The sequence below is a fragment of the Octodon degus genome, unplaced genomic scaffold (genome assembly GCF_000260255.1).
Source record: "Octodon degus isolate 3935 unplaced genomic scaffold, OctDeg1.0 scaffold00229, whole genome shotgun sequence".
Taxonomy (NCBI): domain Eukaryota; kingdom Metazoa; phylum Chordata; class Mammalia; order Rodentia; family Octodontidae; genus Octodon; species Octodon degus.
Window position 1 is genome coordinate 2,756,979 of NW_004524805.1, and position 10,818 is coordinate 2,767,796.

Consider the following 10,818-nt stretch of genomic DNA (forward strand, 5'->3'; position numbering starts at 1 on the left):
CTCCTGAATCAGCTGGGTGGGTCTTGCCTCTAGCCTCTTTGTAGGGAGTTCTGCTAAAGGGTTCTGTGCTGGGCCTGTGCTCTGGGTCTATTCAGGATCCCACCCAGCCCTGGGTCATCTCACTCACTCGCCGGCCTGTGCTCTGGGTCTGTTCAGGATCCCGCGGCCTGGGTCGTCTCACTCACTCACCGGGCCTGCGCTCCGGGTCTGTTCAGGATCCCGCAGCCTGGGTCGTCTCACTCACCTGCCGGGCCTGCGCTCTGGGTCTCTTGACTGATTTTTATTATCTTCAGTTATCTAATAAAATGTTCAGGCACAATACTTTTCCTTGTGAACATAAAATGGACAGACTAGCTAAAATCCAAAACTACAAAATCTAAAACTACTTGAGAGCCAAATTGACACTCAAAAAATTTCAAATTTTAAAGAATTCCAGATTGCAGATATTTTTAATTAGAGATGTTCAACTGTCAAATTTTATGCAAATATTCCCTTGTACTACAAGATGTCCATGAGCCTTGGGGACCAGGAAAGGAATATCATTGTAAGGATCTTACGAATCCTTAGATACTTGAAAGAGAGCTCGCATTTTGGAAGCTTGGTTCTCAATTGCTGGTGTGGTTGGGACCACTAGGAGCTCGCGCCTAACAGAGGGAGGAGACTCACTTCGGGCCTCCCCTTGAGAGGAACGCTGGGACTATGTGCGGTGCCTTCACTCCCTCTGCTTTCTGCTCACCGTGAGGTGAGCGGCTCTGATTTGCCATGCACCATCTACTCTACTGAGTTCCAACATGCTCAGAAGCCACAGAGACGACCCAACCATGGATTAAAACTTCTGAATCTGTGTGCCAAAATAGATTCTCCTTCATTCAATTTTTTTTAGATATTTTATCACAGATAGAAATCTGATTAACATACTTACCAGTGAAAGACAATCTTAAAAATAATAAAGATGACATTTAATTTAAATAAAATACTCTCTAAAGTATACTGAAAGTTGTTAATATTTCTTTTCTGCTTCTAAAGAATTCTTACTTTGGTCCCCTAAAAAAATATTTTCCTGATTTGGGAATGACAAAATATTTCTATATATTTTGTTAAAAGTGGATATATTAATTATTGAGATAAAGAGAAAAATGGTGAACAATTCAAATTAAACAAATCAACTTACATAGTTCTTCTCTATCAAGAGACTGTGCACCACCTCCAAATAAGCCTTTAAAGAATCCCCTGTTTGGTGCTTCAGGTGTTTCTACAGGAGTGAAGAGTTCACCCAACATTTCCTTTAAAAATCAAAACAAATTTTCATTGTTAGGGTTCAGGGAAATTAAACTATGATTAGCAAAACCATTATTATAAACTCTTTAGTATAAATCTAGACAGTTAACTGCTGAGATGCACAATTAATGAGCATATTTCAAATGATCAGATCTGGTGGTACTGACTTATTCAGAGAGTATATCTTTAAGATGTATTGCCTGCTCCTTTCACTGGATTTCCTTTCTTTGCATTTCAGGTAAAGATGATATTTCTGCTTAGGCTCTAACATACCTAATGAACTCAATGAGCTTTTAATTTAAAACTCCCTAATGATGGATGATGTTGAGCATATTTTCAAGGTGAAATATCCCTTAGGGTATTTTGCCACATTTTTTTGGTTGTCTTCCTGCTGATGAGCTGAAGGAGTTTCTTTTTTTGCTTCTATTTTATTTTTTGAAATTGGTTATACATTATACAGATGAACATGTTTCATTCTGACCACTGTACATGCATGTAATATGTTTCATTACTTCTACCCTCCACCCATACTATCCCTCTTCCTCTGAGTCTTAGATAGTCTACATACAACATTATACTAGATACAACTTTGGCGAGATTTTATTTTAGTTTATGGCTTGTCTTTTTAAATCTCTTATGTGTGCTTTGAAAAGAAAAAGTTTTAAGCTTTGTTAAAGTTATTAACTTTTTTTTTAAAGATGATGCTTTTGGTTGTAGCTAAGAAATCTTTGCTTTACCCAAGGTAGATTTTCTATTGTTTCGTTGCAGAACTGTTACAGGTTTTTTTTTGGTGTACATGTAGGTCCAAAATCTGTGAGTATATTTTTGTACATAGATTAAAGGATTTTTATTTTTTGCTTTTTTTGTTTTTGCATTTTGGATTTCAGTTGCTCCAGAATCATTTGTTGAAACAGTAATATTTCTCCATTGTATTGCCTTTTTTAAAAATTAGTTTTTTGTATTGTAAGTTTATTTCTGAAGGCTCTGTCTTGATTCACTGACCTAAGTTTCTATCTTGATACCATCATCATCTTGTTTTGATTAATGTAACTTTAGCATTCATAAACTATGGTAGTGTTAACATCTTGTTTGCTCTTTAGTGGACTTCAGTTCTCTTGCACATACACATGAATTTTAGAATAAACTTGTTGACTGCCATGACAAAAGAAGCCCCACTGGGATTCTGGATTACCTTAAATCTATAGATCAATTTTGGAAGAATCAATATCTTAGCCATACTCAATTTTTGGATCCACAAATAAACCTATATTTTAATATATTTAATAATTTAAATATATTTAATATATTTCATTCATTTTTGTAGCTTTCTAGTGTAGAGTTCTTTCATATTTGTGTCAGATTTATCTAAAAGTATTTCACTTTTTTGTTGCTATTGAAAATATTGCTTTTTAAATATCACTTTCCAAATATTTACTACTACACATAAATGAAATTATTTTTGCATATTAATCTCATCCCTTCCATCTTCGCAAAACTCAAGTATCTCTTTGGGTAGATTTGTTCAAATTTCCCATATACATGACCATATATAAATAAAAAGCTTTTACTTTCTCTTTTCCAGTGGTGATTCCCTCTTTCCCTCTCTGGCTCTCTCTCTCCCTGGCATCATCCCTCTCATCCTTGCCTAAATGTACTTACTGATTAGAATCCTAAAAACAACACTGGAGTGGTAAGAACGAATGTCTTTTTCCAGCTTCAAAAAGTTCAGTATTTCAGCTGAGATTTTTCTAAAATCAAGAATGGATGATGAATTTTCTGAATTGCTCTTTTTTTTTTTTTTTTAGTTTCTTGATACAAAGCATTACACTGATTTTCAAATCTTGAACTCTACTGTCCTGGGATAAATCTCACTGAAACACTGTGCATTATCATTTTGCTATATTGTTGAATTGAATTTTGCTTAGAATTTTTGCTATTACTTTTGTGATGGATATTGTATTACATGCAGGTTCTTTTTCTTATAATGACCCTTCAGTTTTGGTGGAAGTTAATGTTTGTTTCATAGAGTAAGTTGTGAAGCATTTCTCTGATTCAATTTTTGGAAGAATTGTATAGAAATAGTTTTTCCTGAACTACTGATAAGAGTTCAAAAGAAAACTATCCAGGCCTGGAAGTTTTCTTTGGTCCAAAGTTGCTAACTTTAATTTCAAATTCTTGAATAAAAATAGGACTTTCAAGTTATCTTTTCTTAGGCTGAGCTTTGATAATTTTGTGTCTCTAAAGTCAGTGTAGGAATTTGTCTATTTCATTGAAATTTTAAAATATATATTGATATGAAACTGTTCATAAACCTCCACTATTCATTTAATTTCTATAGTATCTATCAAGAAATAATAATGTTCTCATTCGCAATACTGGAAATTTACAACTTTGAGTTTAATTATACTACACTGATCCTCTCATAGACTCTACCCTTGGTTTCATTATTGTTTTCCTGTTTTCTTTTTCACTGACTACCCTTAGGATATGTATTACTTTCTTTGTTTTTGTTAATGTTGAATTCAATTTGCTTTTATTTCAGTTTCTTAAGGTGGAAGCTGAGGTTACTGCCTTGAGATCTCCTTTCAAAACTACAGGAATTTTAGTGCTATACAATTAATGCTATAAATTTAAACATTTAGTTATTTTTCCCTATTGGTACATTTTCTAGTTCACCAATCTTCTACAATGTGTGCCACTCATTTGTTTTCAATCTCAAGTACTGTAGCTTCTCACTTTCAGAATTCTGACTTTGATCTTCTATACTTTCCATGTTTCTCCATAAGTTTCTGAATATCTGGAACACAGCAATATTAATGGTTTCATATCCTTTAGTATGAATTCTAACACTTATGTCCATTTTGGTCTAATACCCTCATCAGGGGTCCTATTTTTCTGTATCATTGCCTGCCTGGTAATCTGACAGGATAATGGACTTTGTGAGTTTTAACTTCTTGGGAGCAGGCTATGTCTTAGTTCCTGTAAATTTTCTTGAGCTTCACTAAGGTACATGAAGAAACATTTTAGGCCTTTTGGATCTTGCTTTCATAATCTGTTAGGCAGATTGGGAGCACAGGCTTAAAAATGGTCATCCAGATTATCAAGCTCAAATCCCTATAACTCACAAATGTTACCTGGACTGGAAAACAGGTCTGTGCCTTAACCTGGGAACATTATCCCATATTCTCTGGATGAGTTGTAAATCCATCTTAAGAGAGACAAACACAGGAAATTATGACAGACACAGAAAAAAGGAGGCAACATTGTCATGTGGCTATGGAGGCAGACTGGACTAAAAGGAGGCAGTAAAAGGAGGCTGCAGCCACCAGAAGCTTAAAAGATAAGGAACCAATTTTCCTGGTGGCAGGAAGGACCTATAAGGATTTTGAGCTTGGCTTAGTGAAACTGATTTTGGACTTCTAATTTTCCATAAGTATGAACAAATAATTTCCTGCTTTCCCCCCATCCCATTTGTGATAATTTATTACCTAAGTCTCAGGAAACTAAAATACTCACAAACTATAAATTTTTCTAGTCTAGCTATTAAAATAGGCACTGTTTCTGGCCCAGGTACCAGGCATGGCTAGTGCTTTCAGACAGCTTTTTCACTGGATAGACTTTACTCACACACACATGCTGAGCAACATTCCATAGAACACTCTTAAGTGACCCCCTGCAGATTTCCAGGGTTCCCTCTCTCGGTAGTTTTGCTAACATTCTTGGTGTGCCCAAACTCTTGGTTCTAATACGGCACACCTAAGTACCTTCTCTGTACTATATTCTCACAAGTCAGTAAAGACATTAAAGCTGGGGCACCTTGTTTCCTTCCTCTAGGGATTGCTTTTTTGCCTGATGTCCAAGATCTTGAACACTACTCTTTCCTGAGTTTTGTTGAATTTTTGTTTACTTTTCTTAGGTTGTTTGAGGAAAAAAGGCTAATCTGATCCCTAAATTTCAACTTGGCTAGAAAGTCTACTAATATTTGTAAACATTTTTTAAATTTTCACCAAGGAATTTCTTCCAGGTACTAAAAATCCACATGTAAAAAAATGCTAATATTGTCCCAAGAAAATATGCAATCATAAACTCCTAAAAGAGTGATGAATTTTCATTTACCTTGGTTTCCTAATGGCATATAATACAATTATTGAAATACAAATTTACTACTAAAAATAATTTCATTTAAACAAAAATAAGTAAAGGTTACTATAACTGCTATTGACTCGCACTAAAGAATAGCTATGTTGAAAGTACAGAATGAGGGAACAACCCACTTGGGCCCCGCTTCTGTCCCTCTCTAGGACAGGAGCTTTCTTTCCATCAGTAAATATATTCTGCCCTAAAAAAAAGAAAGAAAGAAAGAAAAAAAAAAAGAACAGAATGATCTCAGTAATGTGACAAAGTTTAGAGTTTTATATAGTTGGATTAAGAGCACAAATTTCAGATAGAAGTGAATTAAGAATATAGTCAATTGTCCATATTATTTCTTCAAAAATAACATTTCACTAGCAAGAAAAAACACAACAAAACTTTGAGGTTTGCCTTTCAAATAAAAAACAAAATTTTATATCAGAAACTTAGCAAAATTAGAAAATCTATTTTCACTCAAACATAAATTGGAACTTATATCTAAAATGTCATATTTATAGATGGACTTTGAAACCATACTCTTAAGTGAAATAAATTGGAGAAACTCATGTAAAATCACACGATTTCTCTGGTGTGAGAAACTGAAAAGTATAAATAAGAAGCAAATTGTAGAATACGTTTTATGAAACAGGAAGAGATTGTTCAAAAGGAAAAAGGATGTAAGGAGAAGGGAGGGGGAAAGGAAAGAAGGGAAAAATGAGAAAGGAAAGATAAAATGGAAAGAAAGCTTTGTAAGTGAGAAGGGCAAGAAAGATTGGAAGGGCAAGAAGAAAATGGGAAACACAAAAGAATGAAGGTATGTCATGAACAGGTACAAATTCCTATGATGAACGTGATCAATATGTATATCTAAATTGTATCAATGAAATTAATAATAAAATAAATCAAATAGAATGCCACATTTAATTTGTTGTATTTTCAAAGTTTACAACCTTCAGGACTAAATCTCCATTATAGTAAAGCATTCTAAATTAACAATAACATGATATTTAGTAAGCACAAATGTACTGGCAGAGTTGGCAAATCATTATGTATCATCCTCTATAATCCGCACCATACTCTGAGATATGTACTCACTTTTCCTCTAATTTTAAATAAGGTGAAGCTCAGAGACAGTAATTTGTTTAAAATCATGTAAATGTACAGCATAAAAGGTAAATTGGACTTTAATCTTATTTTAAAAATAAACCATAAACTCACATTTACAAGTAAGACTAAAGTTCCTTTAGAGTTTCACCTAAGTGTCAAGCAATATTTCAAGAACACTTTTACTTTAAAAAGCCACACTGACCATTTCATTACATATATGTTGTCATACAGGATACTGAAATACTAAAAAAGACATAGTGTCTTATTTAACATAGTCATGACAGGGCCATAATTTTTATGTCTCACTGTCAGGTGGCTTAACTGCTGGGGGTACATGTATGACTGTGCCACTGTGTGGCTTTTCATTACTTTTATTTGTAAAATTACTGAATAAAGTTATTAGATCTATTTGTTTCACCAGTGGTACAAACTGCCTGATGGGCCAGTAGGCATGTATCACTGGTGACTCCAAAGGGCAGGACATGTTAATGCCTGTGTTCACTGTCTCTCAAGAACACTGACAGACTCTCAAGAACCAATAAAAATAGAAAACACTGAGTATGTATAAATATGCATAAATATGATAGGTATAAGGATGTACAAATATCCTTGTGAATATAGTGTATATAACAATGGCTCACACAATTTGCCTAAAATAGATATTATTTTCACATTGATACACTTCTTTAAAAAGGTCACATGTGTACATCTATGATAGATATTTATTCTATGTACACTGGGTGCAAAATGTATGTGATATTTCATATTTCTTTTTTATCCCTAGAAAGACAAACATGTACCAATAAAATGAAGTCCTTCATGAAATATAAGTATGGTGAGAGAAATTTTATCACAGAACTCTCAAAGCAGTATAATAAAAAGGTTTTGAGCTTCCCTAAATAGGTTCTTTAGCATATTCCTATAAAAGAAAGGGACAGACAATATAAGGGTCTTCAGAGAATTTTTCACCTCTCAAGACATTATGGCAATAGCTTTGTTATTTACCTGAAGATTTTCACAGGTCTCCTGACTATATGTTAGTCTCTGAATTTCTGTAGGTGAAACAAGATACAATGCTTGTCCATTGTTGGTGAAGCAGAACGTTCTTGCTATCCGCATATTGGTGAGAGGCAAGTAATACACATCCAACAGAGGCCTTAAGCTTGGCAAACTTCAGGAGAAAATTAAGACTTGTTAAAAAATGGTAGGTTTTAGTCTTGAATAGAGTATTATAGAAGTTAAAAATGGCAAAGACTTTGAAAATTTTATAATTTGGTTTATATCTGAGTGGGGGATAAAATTTATTTGTATTTATCATTTATTTTTTCATTAGTTAACTGAATGAAAATCAATTTTGAGGGTGTAATAGTATAAACAAAAAGGATTTCTTTCAAACTGAGCATAATTCTATAATATGATTTGAGGGAAGAAATGCCATATTTGTTTTTAAAAAAATCTCATTCTTACCTGAATGTCATAATGTGGCCATTGGCACAGAAACATGCCAGGCAGATACTGTTACTCAATGCTACGATATCTCCGCGAAGCACGAATGAGGTCTCTGTAATGTTTTGTTTATAAACACAGTTCTGGGTTGGCAGTAAGATTACTTTAGCTTGCTTTTCAGAACATATCACTGCATACTGGTTTTCACTAATTTCCTGAGAAGAGGAGGGTGATACTGAGACAGGCCGCCTTCTTCTTGATTTTTCCTTTTCATCTTTTTCTTCAGGAACGTTGTGTTCTTTCCAGGGCTCATAAGCAGGTGGCATTAGGCAGCCTGTGGTGTCCAGAAATGCCATTCTCAAGACTGCACCTTTTAACCTCAGTATAGTACCTAAAATGCAGATGTTTAGTAAGTCACTCAAACATTTTAATTCATATTCAGTAAATATGCTATTTCCAATTCTGACACTAGACACTCAAAAATATTAAACATGTAAAACTGAAATGACATCCTAGGTCATTCATAGGATTAGAAAAATCAAACATGATATTATCTGGGAAAACTACTACAGTTACACTTCTCAAGTAGGTAAATGCCATTAATTATTTACAACTCACAATTTAACTTACAATTTAATTAAACATGAATTTGAAAACATGCATGTCAGGCTCAATTTGAGCATGACTTCCCCAGCACCCAACCTGTTTTTTGGCATACAAATTGTTTCCAGCTCACCATAGGTGCTGCCCCAAAAATATAGCACAGGATTTTGTAAACAAGAGAGAAGGAAAGTAAGAAACTGCCCAGCCAGGACATCTATCTGACAACATCCACTCGTACCAGACATTCCGAGCACTTTTACTATAGGAGTTTGCTCAGATCTCCTTACCTGAAGTCCCTGGCCCCCTTACGGACACCTCACCTGACCTCCCCAATTGATCCCTTTTGTCCAAACCCTACAAAAAGAGTCTCTGTTTTTCTCTGTACCCCCACCAATGACCTTTTTACCCTCTATCTGCATGCACCCAGGCACAATCAATTTCACACCATGTTGCCTTCACACCAGCCTGCTGGTCTCTGGTGGTTTCACATGCACCTTTCCTTAGCACGTATCTGACCTACAGATTCACCATCAACTGGATCTGTGTCTCCTGCTTAGCACATGTGCTATCAACAAGTACGAGCACGCAGACAGCATGTGGCAACTGTAGCTGTGCTTCCCATAGGGCAAGCACTAGTCACATGTGGCTGCAGAGCACTGAAAATGCCATGTCCAAACTGTGGTGGGTGGGCAGCTGTGGTATTCTACAGAGGAGAGCACACATCAGATTTGAGGACTTCAGTACAAAGAAAAGAATCTTAAATGTAAAATATATCAGTACTTTAAAAACAAGTAGTACATGCTAAAACAACAGCATGTTATTAAAATTAATTTCACTTATTTTTTAGTACTTTAGTGGCAATTACAGAAATTTAAACTATGTATGTAGCTTAACTTACACTTCTAATACTGTACTGATATGGAAGGTCATGAGAAAAATTCCATATATTTCTAAAATCATAATTTGCTTTTAAACTACCAATATATGTCAATATAATATTAATTTGGTTAGTTTATAGCCTTAATTTAGGAGTCATGTTTACTATTTACTTTTAACTTCCCACATATCCTAAAAAATGCACAAAATGCTTTAATATATATATATTATATATTATATATTATATATTATATATTATATATTATATATTATATATTTAGTACAAGGTCCACAGGGTCTCACTACTTAGATCGGACTTGTAGTGATCCTCCTGTTTACAGCCTCCCACATGTTGGAATTACACGTGCGCACCATCACATCTAGTCTCAACTACCATCTCAGTAAGCCCTGGGGGCGGGGAAAATAGTAAGAAGTTAAGAGTTTTTTTAGGGTGGTACCAGGGATTGAACTCAGGACCTTGCGTTTGCCAGGCAAGCACTTATTCCACTGAGCTATCTCCCCAGCCTTTGCCCATTTTTAAATAAGTTAAAGGAGGACACAGAATTGACTTAGTTTTCTAGTTCTTATTTTAAAGATTTTTCATGTTTTATTATATGTTTGTAATCATTTTTTATAGTTTACAAAAAACTTTTCCATAAATTATTTTATTTCTAAGAGTTCTTGATGTTCTTTCAAATTTTATCTTAGAAGATATACTTTTTTTTTCTCTGCCCTGCTGTTTTCAATACATTAGTGCTGTCAAATAAAATAAAGGACATGTAGTTGGAGCTGAATTTCAGATAAACATGCCCTTTTAGTAAAAATACGTTCCAATACCATATATCTTTCTAAATACTGCACTGGACGCACTTGTATTTAAAAAAATATTTGTCACATGAAACTAAAATCTGACTGGGAATCCCTTATTTTCTTTTTTTTTTTTTTTTTTTTTTTTTGTGGAATGGGGGATTGAACTCAGGCCCTTGTGCTTGCCAGGGAGGCACTTATTCTACTGAGCCATCTCCCCAGCCCCCAACCCCCTACTTTCATTGGCTAAACTTAGTAACTGTAACCACTAGTCCAGGTTTGACAAGTGAATAATTTCACTACATACTTTGAACAGGCTGGTAAAAAAAAAATTAGAAATAGCAGTTATTATAGCTTTAATCACTATAAATTTTCCTTTTTCTCAAGACATATTCTAAAGCTAGCAATTTTCCTAGGAAGTCTTATTTTGTACTTTGTTTTACTTAAAGAGTGTTTAGCTTTACAGTCTTGATGAAGTCAGCTGAATTGTTCATGTTAATTTGGGAGCCAGTGTTTTTCTTTTCTTTGCCTCTCTCTCTCTCTCTCTCTCTCTCTCTCTCTCTCTCTCTC

General features: G+C 34.5%; 1 protein-coding gene across 3 annotated transcripts in view; it reads right to left on the reverse strand.

Moving 5' to 3' along the window:
* Positions 1 to 10,818, reverse strand: part of Stxbp5 (syntaxin binding protein 5) — a 190,057-nt gene that overhangs the window by 11,747 nt on the left and 167,492 nt on the right. For all 3 annotated transcript variants that reach the window (XM_023705777.1, XM_004645484.2, XM_004645485.2), the window contains 3 exons: positions 7,984 to 8,353; positions 7,522 to 7,687; positions 1,172 to 1,283 (listed from right to left, as the gene is read on the reverse strand). In XM_023705777.1, the coding sequence (XP_023561545.1) occupies positions 1,172 to 1,283; positions 7,522 to 7,687; positions 7,984 to 8,353 (648 nt within the window). The remainder of the gene's footprint in view (positions 1 to 1,171; positions 1,284 to 7,521; positions 7,688 to 7,983; positions 8,354 to 10,818) is intronic.